The sequence below is a fragment of the Triplophysa rosa genome, linkage group LG19 (assembly GCF_024868665.1).
Source record: "Triplophysa rosa linkage group LG19, Trosa_1v2, whole genome shotgun sequence".
NCBI lineage: Eukaryota > Metazoa > Chordata > Actinopteri > Cypriniformes > Nemacheilidae > Triplophysa > Triplophysa rosa.
The window spans coordinates 20,713,103-20,724,461 of NC_079908.1; the positions used below are offsets into that span (position 1 = coordinate 20,713,103).

At 40.7% G+C, this 11,359-nt stretch overlaps 2 protein-coding genes across 5 annotated transcripts; both read right to left on the minus strand.

The window, feature by feature from the left end:
* Positions 1–1,887: 1,887 nt before the first annotated feature.
* hnrnpabb (heterogeneous nuclear ribonucleoprotein A/Bb) lies at positions 1,888–5,421 on the minus strand. 4 transcript variants are annotated; one of them, XM_057360277.1, is made up of 9 exons: positions 5,337–5,421; positions 4,733–4,909; positions 4,042–4,210; positions 3,803–3,961; positions 3,595–3,726; positions 3,386–3,479; positions 3,076–3,240; positions 2,910–2,995; positions 1,888–2,824 (listed from the first exon to the last, which is right to left on the minus strand). In XM_057360277.1, the coding sequence occupies exons 2-8, from the start codon at positions 4,888–4,890 to the stop codon at positions 2,925–2,927; spliced, it is 948 nt and encodes a 315-aa protein (XP_057216260.1). In that variant the 5' UTR covers positions 4,891–4,909; positions 5,337–5,421; the 3' UTR covers positions 1,888–2,824; positions 2,910–2,924. The 4 variants fall into 4 exon arrangements, with proteins under 4 accessions (XP_057216260.1, XP_057216263.1, XP_057216259.1 ...); XM_057360280.1 differs by having other exon boundaries at positions 3,076–3,233; positions 3,385–3,479; XM_057360276.1 differs by having other exon boundaries at positions 3,592–3,726.
* A 1,302-nt stretch (positions 5,422–6,723) lies between these two features.
* On the minus strand, positions 6,724–10,615 carry LOC130570126 (guanine nucleotide-binding protein subunit beta-2-like 1). Its single transcript, XM_057360275.1, has 8 exons — positions 10,390–10,615; positions 8,315–8,486; positions 8,077–8,224; positions 7,898–7,993; positions 7,691–7,801; positions 7,452–7,592; positions 7,038–7,148; positions 6,724–6,863 (listed from the first exon to the last, which is right to left on the minus strand). Exons 1-8 carry the CDS (start codon positions 10,496–10,498, stop codon positions 6,798–6,800), a joined length of 954 nt encoding a protein of 317 aa, XP_057216258.1. The 5' UTR covers positions 10,499–10,615; the 3' UTR covers positions 6,724–6,797.
* Positions 10,616–11,359: the final 744 nt, after the last annotated feature.

Below are 11,359 nucleotides of genomic sequence, written 5' to 3' on the forward strand. Positions count from 1 at the left end.
AAAAAAAGCCAACTGTGATTTACAAAGCTGGGTCACTTATAAGCTTTTATCTTCTACAGTGATCAGTTAAGTTACGTTTTCATGGTGATGACAAATACTGCGAGGTCACGTTCATACACAATCTCTTCAAAATATCTCAAGGTTAGGTGTCATCTCAAGGGTACGGTGATGGTAGAGAAAGATTCGTTCCTCGTGTGTTTTTACATGGATAACAAATGTGCATAGAAAATTTCCAGCTGATCAAACCTGTGCTTTAGGCTTTACTGCGAAATGAAACTCTTAACTGGCTGAGTTAGCCCGTGCTTAACAAAACCAGCTTGTCCTCCCAGCTGTCGTTGCCTATTGAAATCTGGCTTGCAAAGAATCTTTCAGAATGCTCTTGATGACATATAGAGGCGTACCCTGTGCATCCGTGAGTGTGGTGGTGCTCATGGGTTGTCGATGTGAGACGGGTGAGTAGGCTGGGGGGAAATCAGAGTATACTCACTACAAAAAACTAGACTACACCACAGAAGCATGTGGTAGTTTGTTATGACACAAGGCGGTACGGATCCAACAGACAGGCCTCTCTGGTGCTGTGAGTAATCTTAACCCACACATTCAGTACCAGCCAACTAAAGCCTGTCCTGAGTTATAAACAATGTTCAAGAAGGGGAACTATTAAGTTAGCCAGAATTAATTTTCTGAAGTTATTTCATTTATTTATTTCTATAGTGTGTTTAGTGCCTATTTTCTGCCGGATCAGCTTCTCGAATTGACCTTTGGTTAAAATCTAAGGAAGCTCTCTCTAAAAATGCATGCCCTGGTTTCACAGACTAGGCGTAAAACTAGTCCCAGACTAAAATGATTTTTGAGCTATCTAAACTGAAAATAACTGACATATCTTAAAATCTTAAAATATTTCAGTGCCATTGTTTTGTCTCAAGATGCACATCAGTAATGGTTTCTTCTAAGGCATTTTAATAAAAGCGACTTAAATAGCCTAAATTAACTAAGGCATAGTCCTGGTTTAGGCTAAGCCTAGTCTATGAAACCGGGCCTAGATGTTTTGAACATTGCAAAATATCCAAGGATTGTTGTTAAAGAACAAGCACAATTTTAGGCAAATTACATCTTAACTTTTTAACCCTACTGTGTTACATTAGGACCCATTACAAGTTTTAGGCTTTGTCTCAATATTATTCTGAAGGTTATGCAGTACACGTGTGGGTCATTTTGAATTACCACTAAAACAGGCCTAAAATTAAACCCAGGTTTATTTAACCGGTGCTGACTATTGAGATATAATATTGGTGATTAATGTTTGATGTATTTTCACTATGCGCACTTTTTGTTATCTGTCGCCCTCTGCTGACGGTTACGAGATAGAACACAACACGTGAACACATTTGAATCCACACCGACATTTGACGTTTCAGAAACACGTTTGAAAAGGTTTGTCGTACGAAATTTAGAAACAATGACGTTGAATCGTTTCTTTTTTTATTCACCTGAACCAACCCAATAAAATGTTCGTGTTTTTAAGCAACATTACGCATTGTAGTTCAATGCGTGTCATTTTGACGGGCTAAATGTTCGATAAACTCACCTCTTTTTTGATAAAGATGTCCATAATGATCGGTTCATGTTTTTCATTTGTTGTTGTTTTGTAGCCTGAGCGCGTGCATTGCACTCACACGAGTTTAGTTTCTCCACACGTGAAGTGAATCAACATCACGATGCTTTAATGACCCGAACGAACCGATTTGCCGCATCGGTTCATCGAGTCTTAAAGCTACACACGTCTAATAAACCTTTTTTTAGGAAAAACCCTGAACTGAATAATTCGTTTCCACCAAAATGTAATAAAAAGTTGCTTATATTATTAAATAGGAACATTAAGCCACCTTCACACAACACAGAAGTGAAGTTTATTTGCAAAAACAAAAATAAGTTTTTAAAAATCATGTTTTAATTGTGTTTGTTAGCTGTATACTTTGTTATCACTACTTTTAGCAATCCAACGCAGTTTGACATCAATTAGAATGCACAAAACATTTTAAAGTTCCTTTTCTGCAAAATTTGTCTAGTTGGCATTTTAATATCGCCAATACCAACAGACATTTTATCAAAACTACAATTGCAATCCTTTCTGTACTTTAACAAATACAGAGGTACCAAGTTAAAACAGACCTTTAGTGAGTTTTACTGTTGTAAGATGGTATTTTACTGCAGCTATGGTATTTGCTGTCGCGTTGCTAAATCACTTAAATAAAAAGAACAAAATCACTAACAGCCAATAAACAGAACACTTAACTTACAAAAAAACATTTATTTCTACCAAATATCTCTAGTCAACAAAAAGCTTGAGCATCTCTCATTAAGCAAGTTAAAACTAGTTCATTCAAGCAGACATTGAAAATTCAAACATTCACAGGACTCTGATAGATGATCTCTCATTTGCAGGTTTGTTTGGAGCTATACGACAGAAAGCAACATGGGTGTAGTAAACATCTGCAAACACTGGAAGTTACTCAAAATTGTTTTATTTCAAAAGCTCTGGCAGCTCCCGAACCTCATGTGGTAAATCCAGTAGACATGTAAAATACAACCATACAATACATTATTCAAAAAAGGTACCAAAAAGTACAGTAAAAATTACACTTCCATCCCTGGAAATGTGGACAAAGGAAAATAAAATTAAAATAAAAAACGTGGAAGTGTGACTTTGCCTTCCCTATTCATCGGTTCTGTACAAATGGATCATGATCTTGTCTGTAGAAGGGAAGAGTCCTTGAACTGTTGTCGTCGTGTCACGGACTCTTGGTTGGAGAATACTTCAGTCCTGGAACAAGACGGAGAACATGTTTCAGTCAACACGCTAATGTTCATTGTGCAAACTTAACTCAATTTAACACGGCATAGGCTACCTGTTGTACATGTGATCAGTATGGCTTGTAGCTACTCTGGTGACCTCCGCGTCTTGGCGTTTTGCCGTAGCTTGTATTGCCCTGGTCTGAAAAAATTTTAATAAGGTGACTCGCGACAAAAAAGGTCGATTTTAATAACAGGAGCGTTTGAAATGTAGACACTGACCGTATTCATAGCCTGCACCGTAGCCATAGTAGTCATAGTTGCCATAACCACCATAGCCACCATATCCGCCATAACCCTGCTGGCCTCCATATCCGCCATAATCCTGATTCCCGTAACCCTGGTTCCAGTAGCTGTTATATCCCTGGTTCCAGTTCGGGTTCTGGCCTGGAGGACACAATAGGAATCATTACGAGTAACCTTAAAGAGGGCTTATTAAAATCAAACACTGATTTCAAGAAAGCAAGCTGCCATTCGCCATCAGTCGATCGTTAGGTTTCATAAAACACTCTTAAAAACATGGCTGTCTTACCTCCGCGCCCCCTGCCGCGACCTCCATAGCCTCCACGATTCCCATACTGCTGCTGCTGGTAGATTTCCTTGGGCTGGGCAATTTTGATCTCGCACTAAAACAAGTGATGGGAGAGAAGAGAGGCAGGTGAACATCAACAGGCTCAAAAAAAAAACAGATCTTGAAAACAAGACGACGCATATATGGAGCACGGTATACAAACGGACTACCTTGCTTCCGCTAACATTATGATATTTCTTCTCAAGAACTTGTTTGACAGAGGATTCGTCCTTGAACGTGATGAAAACAAATCCCCTTCTTTTGTTTGTTTTTGGATCATTTGGAAGTTCAATCGTTTCCATCTGCAAGCCATAACCGAAGAGTTAACACTGGAAAAACTAGAATAAAACCTGGCAACGTGCACTCGACAAAACTCACCTCGCCAAACGCTCCAAAATATTCGCGGATCTTCTCTTCGGTAGTCTCAGGGTTAAGGCCGCCAACGAAGATCTTCTTGACTGGCTCCTTCTTCATGGCCATGGCTTTCTTGGGATCGATCTGACGCCCGTCTAGTCTGTGTTCCTTTTGCACCAACACCTTTAAGACGACAAGGTCATTATATCACCACCCACCACAAAACAACGCTTCAAGAAAGACGACGAGCAGCGTTTCCATACCTTCTCCACACTTTCTGCCTCTTTAAAGAGAATGAAGCCGAACCCTCGCGACCGGCCGGTGTTCGAATCCATTTTGATGGTGCAGTCAGTCACCTCTCCAAACTTGGAGAAATAGTCCTTTAGGTCTTTCTTACTGGTGTCCCAGCTGAGACCTCCGACAAACATTTTTCTATAGGAGAGAAGAGAGAAAATCAGCACGAAGAAAGCCTTAATACTGCAAAACCGTCCTACATTAAAAAAGACAGTAAAACACACTCGATTGAATGGCATTCTCTTTCAAAACATTTGTACTCTATACATTTTATTTAAGGTAAAGACTTCATAATTGTTGCCTAGAAACCGTAACAGCCAATGGCTACTACTGAAATACATCACATTTCATGACAAAGGCTACTTTCTTATGATGCATATACAACCATTATTTAAAGTATATTAAATACAATTGCTGTTGGTCCCGTTCAATAAAATTAACTTTAAGGCTTCAGGGCGAGACTCAAACCCGAGCCACCCTGATGAAGCCACATCACCCCACAACAATGGGCACAATAACCGGGCAAGATCACCCGAACCGGTGTCCTCGTCCCATCCCCCTCCTATAGCACGGATCACAGGTCGCCAACGACGACCAAAATGAAACAAAATGCTTGCTGCAAAAAGAACAGGAAATAGTTTAAGATCCAAAGATTCTTACCCGGCATCTTCCTCGCCCTTGCTCGCGTCGATCTGGGATCCTTCGCCGGTTCCGTTATCGTCCTCCGCCGCGGCCTCCTCTGCGATCTCCGCACCGTTCAAGTCCTCCTCGTTCCCGTTCTCGGACGTCTCCATGAACTGATTCTCCGCGTCGGCCATTACGGTCGTTTTTGATAACCTTAAAATAATAAATGATGAAAATATAAGCGGTGATGCTAGAACAATAACAGCGGGATGGATTAACCCCCACAGCACCTCAATGCAACCATTTCGTTAAACCATAGCCGTGTGTTCTAATGCTTTAGAAAATAAGTCGCATAAATGCATTTTAAATGTGAAGAAAGTCGTTTTTTAAAGTCGAATATCAATTTGAATAGTTAATTCACTACGTCGATTACCGAAAGCTAAAGCAACGGTAGCAGCACGCAAAGCTAAACTGGCTTACGAGCGTGTTTAACATTTGCGTTATTTCTAAACGCACCGGTAAACTTACACAAACGGGAATTTTAGAGCAAAAAAGACGATCGCGCATATGCGCACGTATTAGAACGGTTCAGACGAAATTAGTAAATAGGCAAAATAAGTTAAAAAATTGACCGGCTTACTGTAAAATATAGGCGCTAAAAAAAAGGCCACACTCCAAAATGGACTCTCGCGTACAGTGCCAACTCGTGGTCACTTTTATAGCGCCGGATGAAGTCAGGGATATAAAACGTGTTCTGATTGGATGAATGCGAGAGACCCCGCATTGATCGCGTCCTGTGATTGGCCGAGGAAGGCAAACGCCCCGCCCTCTTTGCGGTTTCCTGCTGCGCACTTCAAATGCTGCAGCTCTAGCTACTAGTAGCTAGTGCTTTTAAACGCGACCGAGCAGCTTATTACACACATGGTTGAGTCCAACAAATCAAAACACTGCGAAAAATCTTATATGAGCATGTTTAATATCTGTTGTTTTTTTAACCAAGGATAAAACTCTTCTGGACACATTTTAATACATACGGGCCCATTTCATAAATAATACTTAGCCTGAGCCAGGACTATGCCTTAGTTAATTTATGCTATTTACGTCGCTTTTATTAAAACGCAGTAGAAAAAAACAATACTGGTGTGCATCTTGAAACAAAACAATGGCACTGACATATTTTCAGGTCAAGTTATTTTCAGGTATACAGCTCAAAATTCATTTTAAGCCTCGTGTATGAAACCAGGGCAATGCACACACAATATGTCATTTCTACGCACGTGCAAACTTGTATTTCAATGACATTTTTTTAGTGTTAATTACTTTTAATGACTTATAACGGGACAAGAAAGTCCATTACATAGATTCCACTAAATTACTGGAGTGCTGAGTTTTATATTACTGTTAATTTTTGCTGTGTGAGGATGCACTTTAGATACTGAAGTGTGTAGTGAGAATATAATGTTTATTTCTAGATAAACGGGCTTTTTTAAAGCTCTTCACTCCCACAGTGACTCGAACAGTTTACTAAAGATGTATTCATGTGAAGCTCTTAACCTAAATTTATTCCATTATCATTTACAACCAGTTTGCTGCCCAGAAAAAGTTAACTTACTACACAACACTGAAAACGAGACAGTCCAAAACCTCACACGTTGAAACTTTAGGTTTATTTGGTCAAAATGTATATTAATATTGGGGCGTTTAAATGTGAAATCCACATCTGGTGATACTACTGAACAATAGTATATAAACATAGACTTACTCAAATATTTCACCCAAAAGAAAACCGGTGCCATGTTCGTGAGAAATAACTGTCAGAACAGGTATACACACACACAACAGGATTCACAGAATCCAGCCTTGCATTTCTTTCTAACGTCTCACGTTTTTGCTGGTTATAGCCCACATTTGGACATTCGTAAACATCAAATAGATCATTACAAAGTCAAACAAACCTTTAGCTTCACTAGATAAAAATATATATAATGATCAAACCTTCGAAAAGAAAAACACTAACCAGCACAAGATTTGCACATCTTATTTTCAATATTTATTTTTTATTGAACTTTTATTCATTGCGTTCTGCTTTTGAAATCTGACTTTAGCGGGTTCCGATGGTCACCTGCCAAACTCTGATCAGGTTGTCTGTGTAACCAGCAAAGAGAGTCTGAGAAAAACAAATAAATAATTAATACAGATCTTTCTGTATGTCCATTCAGTTTATATTTAACATTATCTACTGTACTAACACACGTCTTCCACCAATCACTCAGACATTTACCATCCAGCGGACAAAAAGCCTCATCACACACAGCTGACATTTGCCCGGGGGGCTTCTTACCTGTCCGTCAGCGGACCAGGCCAGAGACGTGCACTGAGGCGGCTCGGCCTTGCTGTTAGTGGTGATGACTTCCTGTTTGAGCTCATCAACAATGATCTTTCCCTCCAGATCCTGCGGAGAGAGACACGTGTGAGAGGTGCAGTGACAGCAGGGCAGGGTGCAGACAAAACCAAATCTATATATCTGTCTGGAGATTTTTTTTAACCCACACAACTACTATGCATCATAAATAAACAGAACTTTATTCCTGTGTTCGTGTAGTAGATTTAAATCTTAAGTAAACGGCAACAAATATGAAACACTATAAACAACAGAAATACAAACATGAAATGCACAACGCTGTTGAAATGGAATGAAACGCACACACACAGCGTTTAATTCGGATCAGTGATGAAACGTGATGGCAGCTCATACCCAGATCTTGATGCTGGGCCCCGTAGCGGCACACAGCCAGTATCTGTTTGGACTGAAGCAGAGAGCGTTGATGACATCACCACTGTCCAGCGTGTACAAGTGCTTTCCTTCATTCAGATCCCACAGCATGGCCTGTCCATCCTGAACACAGAGACACGGGCAACATCTCACATCCATACCAACCAGAATACAAACCAGAGTCCAAAAACCCAGACCAGAGCTGCAAGTGGGAAACTGACCTTTCCACCAGAAGCACAGAGGGAGCCGTCAGGAGAGACGGTCACAGTGTTCACATAACCCGTGTGTCCGATGTGGTTGGTTTTCAGCTTGCAGTTGGCCAGATTCCACACCTGACAAAACAAAACACGACACACTTGACACTGTAGTATTCACAAATGTCATTAAAATATCAGGTACACGCGACTTCACATCCTGTCGTCTCTCACCTTCACTAGTTTGTCCCAGCCGCAGGAGACGATGATGGGGTTACTGCTGTTTGGGGAGAAACGGACGCAGGAAACCCACTCAGAGTGACTTTCATCCTGAGGAACGATACAAAACACAGACGCATGAACATGACATATAAAACACCAACATGACGCCCGTGTGTCAGAGGTGATCTCACCTGAATGGTGTACTTGCACACGCCCAACGTGTTCCACAGTTTGATGGTTTTATCCCGAGAGCCAGACACGATCTGACGGTTATCAGCAGAGAAGGCCACGCTCAACACGTCTTTGGTGTGACCCACAAAACGACGGGTCGTGGTTCCACTACAAAAAAAACATACGTAACGGTCAAAAAGTGAGTGACACAATGAGTTCAGCTTAAATGATGTTGTTGGTTAAACTCATTTCACTTACGTGGTGAGGTCCCACAGACGCAGGGTGCCGTCCCAGGATCCAGAGAGAGCAAACTGACCATCAGATGAGACGACCACATCGCTCACGAAGTGCGAGTGTCCACGCATAGCTCTCTGAGGAATGCCGTAGTTGGTTTCATCACGGGTCAATTTCCACATGATTATGGTCTTATCTAGAGAAACACAAACACATTTTACTGTTATATGACATAATTATAAGACTACTGATCTTGGGTCTTACACAAACTACTAGCTTGTAGTTTAGATGTTGTCTATGACATTCCTATGTTTAAAAAATATTGGACTTCGCATATACAGACCAAACTAAAAGAAGCATTTTGTAGAATTCTCAAAAGCGGTCAACACTGTTTTGGTGGTCATATCGAGTTGTCAAGTATTGGAACCAATATTATTCTAACGAATATTGGTTTATTTTAGGTGAGTTATGCCAGGTATGTCTACGTCTTTGATCTCAGGTCTTCTTTGCCCAGGGAATTTTCCAAATCCATAGATGCGTCCCAATTCCCCCTAAATAGTATTCAAAAATAGAACTCACAACTCACCGCGAGAGGGCGGAGTTTGGTTGACGCTACATTGCATTAATGAAATGAAATAAAAGATGCTTCGCTAAATGAATAAATGTGAGTATACAGTAAACATTACGTACGAAATAATGAACGAATAAATACTTAAACGCAAGGAAGAGGTGTATTTTGATGTTCGTGACAGTTCATGATAACAGAAACACTTCCGTTTCGCCTTAGTATGTCCCAGTGCGTGCAAGCAGCTTCTTCCCCCAGGCAATCTCCCTCCTAAACAGATAACTGCTCCTTAAGAGCAATATTCCACTTCCACTACTCCTATAGTGTGCACTACNCATAGCTGCGTCCCAATTCCCCCTAAATAGTATTCAAAAATAGAACTCACCGCGAGAGGGCGGAGTTTGGTTGACGCTACATTGCATTAATGAAATGAAATAAAAGATGCTTCGCTAAATGAATAAATGCGAGTATACAGTAAACATTACATACGAAATAATGAACGAATAAATACTTAAACGCAAGGAAGAGGTGTTTTGATGTTCGTGACAGTTCATGATAACAGAAACACTTCCGTTTCACCTTAGTATGTCCCAGTGCGTGCATAAAGTTTTGCTACGCAATGAAATGTATATGATTTTACATAATCGTACATACTTTATAATATAAGTAGGCGAATTGGGACGTAGTAGCACATGACTTCGCTATTATCGGGAAAACAGTGGTATTTTGATTACATATAGACGGTTTCATCTCGACAACAAAAACAAACGGTACTGCGCATGCGCACTTTTGTGACCCCACCTTAACTTCCGGTACACATTCACAAACAATAGAGTGCCTTTTGATTATTTCTGATAACAATCAAAAGAAACCGAGATTAACCGTTACTTGGCTAAACTTGTCTCTCCAACATTTTGAATATAGACTCCGATACCAAGCTCATCCGCTAGATGTCAGTGTACCGTATGGTTTGTTTAAATGCGACCAAACTGCAGGACCCATTCAACAAATTATTTATTTGAATAAAATGAACATAAAAACAAAAATCAAAACAGTTATTGTAAAGTAAAATAATAATACAAATTAATATGAACATAAATGAAAAAAAAAGATTTATATTATTAGCCAAACACAAACCGGAAGTTAACTGGTGGTCAGGCGCGCGCGTGCACGGTCTATACCTGGTACAATGATTACCACATCTACATACTTCTTAAGAGTATACCATGGTATTGTTAGGTATTCCTATTTGACCAAAAACATCGATTTACATTAAAAGGCCACGAAATACTACTTGATTTCTATTCCAAGAGTCCAGTGATAGTAATGGACACGAACCACAGTAACGTTAGTTGTTTAACCAAGTTACCAAGGTTTAGACTTTAGTACAAAAGTACACATCAGTACCATAGTACTATCACTGAACCACGGTACTTCCACAGTACTCGCCACAGACACCCGTGAGCTGTAATATGTGTTCAGAGAGACAGACAGCTGTGTTCTAACAGGCACAAACAGGCAGCCAGTCTGATACCTCTGGACGCGGACAAGATCATGTCCGGAAACTGCGGCGTCGTGGCGATTTGCGTCACCCATCCGCTGTGTCCCTTCAGGGTTCCTCTCACGGTCATCTGCTCGCTCATCTTGGTAGCTTTGATTCGGTCTGGTACCGGTGGATGTTGCTGGATGGAGCTGGATTGAGTCGGACGGACTAAAAACCCGCTTCCTCCAACTTCACAGCACAAGAAAAGGAGGGGCTCTTCTTCGCCTCCGTGCTATGACGGTTCATCCATTGCCTCATATCCGCCACCTACCGGGACGGAGCAGCATAGACGCCGTCATACTGGACCGGGCAAGATTGTCCTAAACGCTTCTAAACCAATGCTCTACCGACTGAGACACAGAAACACTCGGAGATTACTCGTAGATCGTTTAAATTGCTTACAAATTGTACACAATATTGCGTTACTTGGTCACGATGTGTGTCTCTCCCTGTCTAATATGGCGGACTGATTGACGTATCGTAGCAACAGGCAAAAGCGCTCAATGCGAAATGAAGCGAAAGGTTTTATTTCTGGACTTTTTCACTGTCATATGCAATGCAATAGAACACCCCAGTATGGCGCACTTCTACAAGTTTTGTATAAGTTCACATTTAATCTTTTACCAGACGCTTTTATTCAGAACAGAAAAAGTGAGGAAAGCAATGAGGTGATTTATATGGGAAGTGATAACCACTACACTACGGAAACCTGCAGGGGACGCTTCCCAGACTGCGTTGCTTTAAGCTGTGGTCGTGTAGCGTCCTCATGCGGTGGTCATTGTCCACTACATGTCCGGATTTGAGTTTAAAATGTATAGCATTAGATTGGATTACAAAATATAAAACCAAATTACATGTTTTCAAATCACACTTACGATTAAACAATACTATACACGCGAGGTCAAACTTCAACCAAACGTCAATTAGTAAAACATGTCCACAAGAGGGAGCACAGCATCTG